Here is a 2,815-nt window from a genome sequence, read left to right as displayed (position 1 = left end):
AAAACTATCCTTATCATATACACTGATACGTCTAAGCCTTTCTCGAGTAATCAGACTTCTGAAGCATTGTGATACCTGAGTTCTCTGAAGCCATGGAATGAATGAATGAATGAATGAATGAATGAATGAATGAATGAATGAATGAATGAATGAATTAATACCTGAGTTCTCTGAAGCCATGGTCGCCTCTAGGCTTTCGGTAACCTGTACTAGTGGCAGCAGAGCCATTATCCTTCCTCGGGGCACGTTGATGGAACTCAATGCCTGCTGTTTGAGGTTCCAAGTCGGGAGCAGCTGGGTCAAGTGATGTTTATTTTAATGTCATGGGAATAGATTCTAACCTGAATTCCAAAGATATTTCTCAGAATGTTATTTGGATCCCTGTCCGTGTTGGCTGAAATGAGGTGGCAGAATAGACCCGAGTTATTAATCAAGAGAAGAATTTAAGCCTTGTTGCAAAGCTGACTATGATTGAAATGTATGTTGAACTGCTGAATGAGCATGCGGGATGACTGTTACCATGCTTGCATGTTACTTGTCCAGAAGTAATGCGGCTACAGACAAGAAGGGATGAAGTCAGTCCCATGCTGGTCTTAAACATTTCTGTGACGTCAATCTATTGTTTGAGAGCTCCAATATTTGGAACAGATTCAGGAATGGACAGTTGATTGTGTTCTATACCGCTCTTGCACGTGCTCCGTCGCGAGATGATCTTAATGCATGGGACATGGATCTTTAGAATGTTTTGTCAAAGTATGAGTAGAGATGTTTTAGAGGAATATCCTCGTTACTCCCCATTCTATTAAAAACTTAGTTATTCGGACACCCCCCTCTACGGACTCGTACAATGGACGCTGCTGTGGGTAGAGATTCCTCATGATTCTGAAAAAATGTTTTGACGCTAATGATTATAAGAATTCGTCGTGGTCATTGTGGACAAAAGGTCATCAAAAGCACTAATCAGGGCATATTTCCAGTGATTCAAAACATCGAAACGGCAAGACACAGATTAATTGAGTCGGGCGCATATATCCTAACCCCTTCCCCCTTATTTGACGAAAGGTGTATCCAAAGATGTCACTTTCAATGACAATAACAGACAACGCTGAACATGTGGTCATTTTCTTTAGATATCTTCCTTCATATCACAGATGTCGTCACCGCAGCAACTATAGTATCTATAAAAATGTTCCCCGCTATACCGGACGTTACCCCGGACAGTATGTGTGTGAACATTGTGACCCGATACCTGATACGATTCAAAAGTTCAATCTTTGTTTAAACTGGGATAGGTTTTGGAATTTTAAGGTTGAGTTGGTATTTACGTGTCCTGACTTTTTACTTTTGTCCAATAACATGGCAGTTGGTTAACGTCATGATACGCGAATGGGCGTGGTGTTTGTTGGAAGTAAGCCAATATCAGTAGATTCTCTTCATGTGCAGTCAACGGTTCGTGGTTATAGCGATTTGTCAAGGATCTCTGGTTTCGGTGTATCGATACTTTTCGGGTTTTGCTAATCGATTGTTGAATCAAAATTACTTTTATCAAGGGTGGGTAGGTGGCCCAGTCGTCTCAGGCGCCGCAATTCGCTGTGCAGGGTTGTGTCCCTTGGGAAAGCCAGAAACCTATGGTCATGGGTTCGAATCCTGGTTCGCCTAGATTATGTTTCTAGGTATGTCAGCACCAGAACCTTGTTAGTGGGTTTCACCAAAGTGGTAAACATCTGTGACCTGCATCGCTTCAGTCTCTCCTCCCACATCAAGCTGACACGTCGTGATATAACTGGCATACTGTTCAACAAAACTCACTCACTTACTCAATAATATATCAAATATTGCAAATTTAGACAATAATCCCCGCATCGATATAACAATGAATTCCTCTTGGTTTCAGACTGCGCTGAGGGTTTCAAGTACCACTACTATCGACACGGAGGGAGTGTCCCCATGAACATCCACCCCACCTTGTCCCCGACCCCTTTCCAAGTCTTAAGTTGGTTCGTGCAAGGCGGAAGAACCTACATACAACAACGTGGTAGGACATTCATGAACTTCAATCGGAGTTGGGACGAGTATCGATACGGCTTCGGCCATATCCACAGCAGCCACTGGCTCGGACTTCACTACCTCACCAACAGTGAACCTAAACAGCTGCTGTACGAGACCAATAACAACAAAAGACTTTTCACACGGCAAGTTACCGATCTGTTCCGAATCGGCAACAACGACTCCAACTACACCGTGCAAATTGTGAGGAACGAGAAAGGGGAATTAGGTGAGTGCATGTCGGAAACCGTCGGGAGGTCCTTCAGCACCTTCGACCGAGACAAGGACGATGATGTTGGTGGAAACTGTGCTTCTATATTTCAGAGTGGTTGGTGGTTTGGCTCTTGCACTGACTGTACCATGATGCCTGGTGGTGTGTGGAATGGATCGTGCCCTTCTTGTAATCCTAATGGGCCAATCACAAAGCCGATAGGTTGAACACGTGACTTCATTAACGCAGAAATATTCTTCAGAGATACCGACGAAGGGTCATTTAGCAATGGCATGTGGTTGATCTAATCGTCCCTGATATTAAATAAAGAACCTTTCTTTGGATTTTCTGAAATAACGGTGGCTTCCTTCTCAAGTTTCTTATGGCCATTTCTGGTCTAAGCCTAAACACCGCTCCTTAAACACTAGCACTTACTTTAATGGATCTGGTGGTCAGGTTTGTGACTTTGTTGACAGCGTGGCTTCATATCATGACGACGTAGGTCATTGCTCATGGAACTGATCACTACATTGTCTGGTCCAGACTCGGTTGTTTACC

General features: G+C 43.5%; 1 protein-coding gene across 1 annotated transcript; it reads left to right on the top strand.

The window, feature by feature from the left end:
- The first annotated feature begins 1,386 nt into the window (after window positions 1-1,386).
- On the top strand, window positions 1,387-2,484 carry LOC125381986 (ryncolin-4-like). The gene is made up of 2 exons (XM_048399393.1): window positions 1,387-1,408; window positions 1,895-2,484. The coding sequence occupies exons 1-2, from the start codon at window positions 1,387-1,389 to the stop codon at window positions 2,482-2,484; spliced, it is 612 nt and encodes a 203-aa protein (XP_048255350.1).
- Window positions 2,485-2,815: the final 331 nt, after the last annotated feature.

Source organism: Haliotis rufescens, unplaced genomic scaffold, assembly GCF_023055435.1.
Source record: "Haliotis rufescens isolate VD_foot unplaced genomic scaffold, xgHalRufe1.0.p SCAF_2, whole genome shotgun sequence".
Lineage (NCBI taxonomy): Eukaryota > Metazoa > Mollusca > Gastropoda > Lepetellida > Haliotidae > Haliotis > Haliotis rufescens.
Note: the sequence above shows the minus strand (reverse complement) of the source record. Positions and strands in the feature narration are given on the sequence as shown.

Coding starts and splice junctions, on each gene's coding strand:
- LOC125381986 (XM_048399393.1), top strand. CDS start 1,387: ATGGGCGTGGTGTTTGTTGGAA. Junction 1,409..1,894: donor GGGCGTGGTGTTTGTTGGAA/GTAAGCCAATAT, acceptor TCTTGGTTTCAG/ACTGCGCTGAGGGTTTCAAG.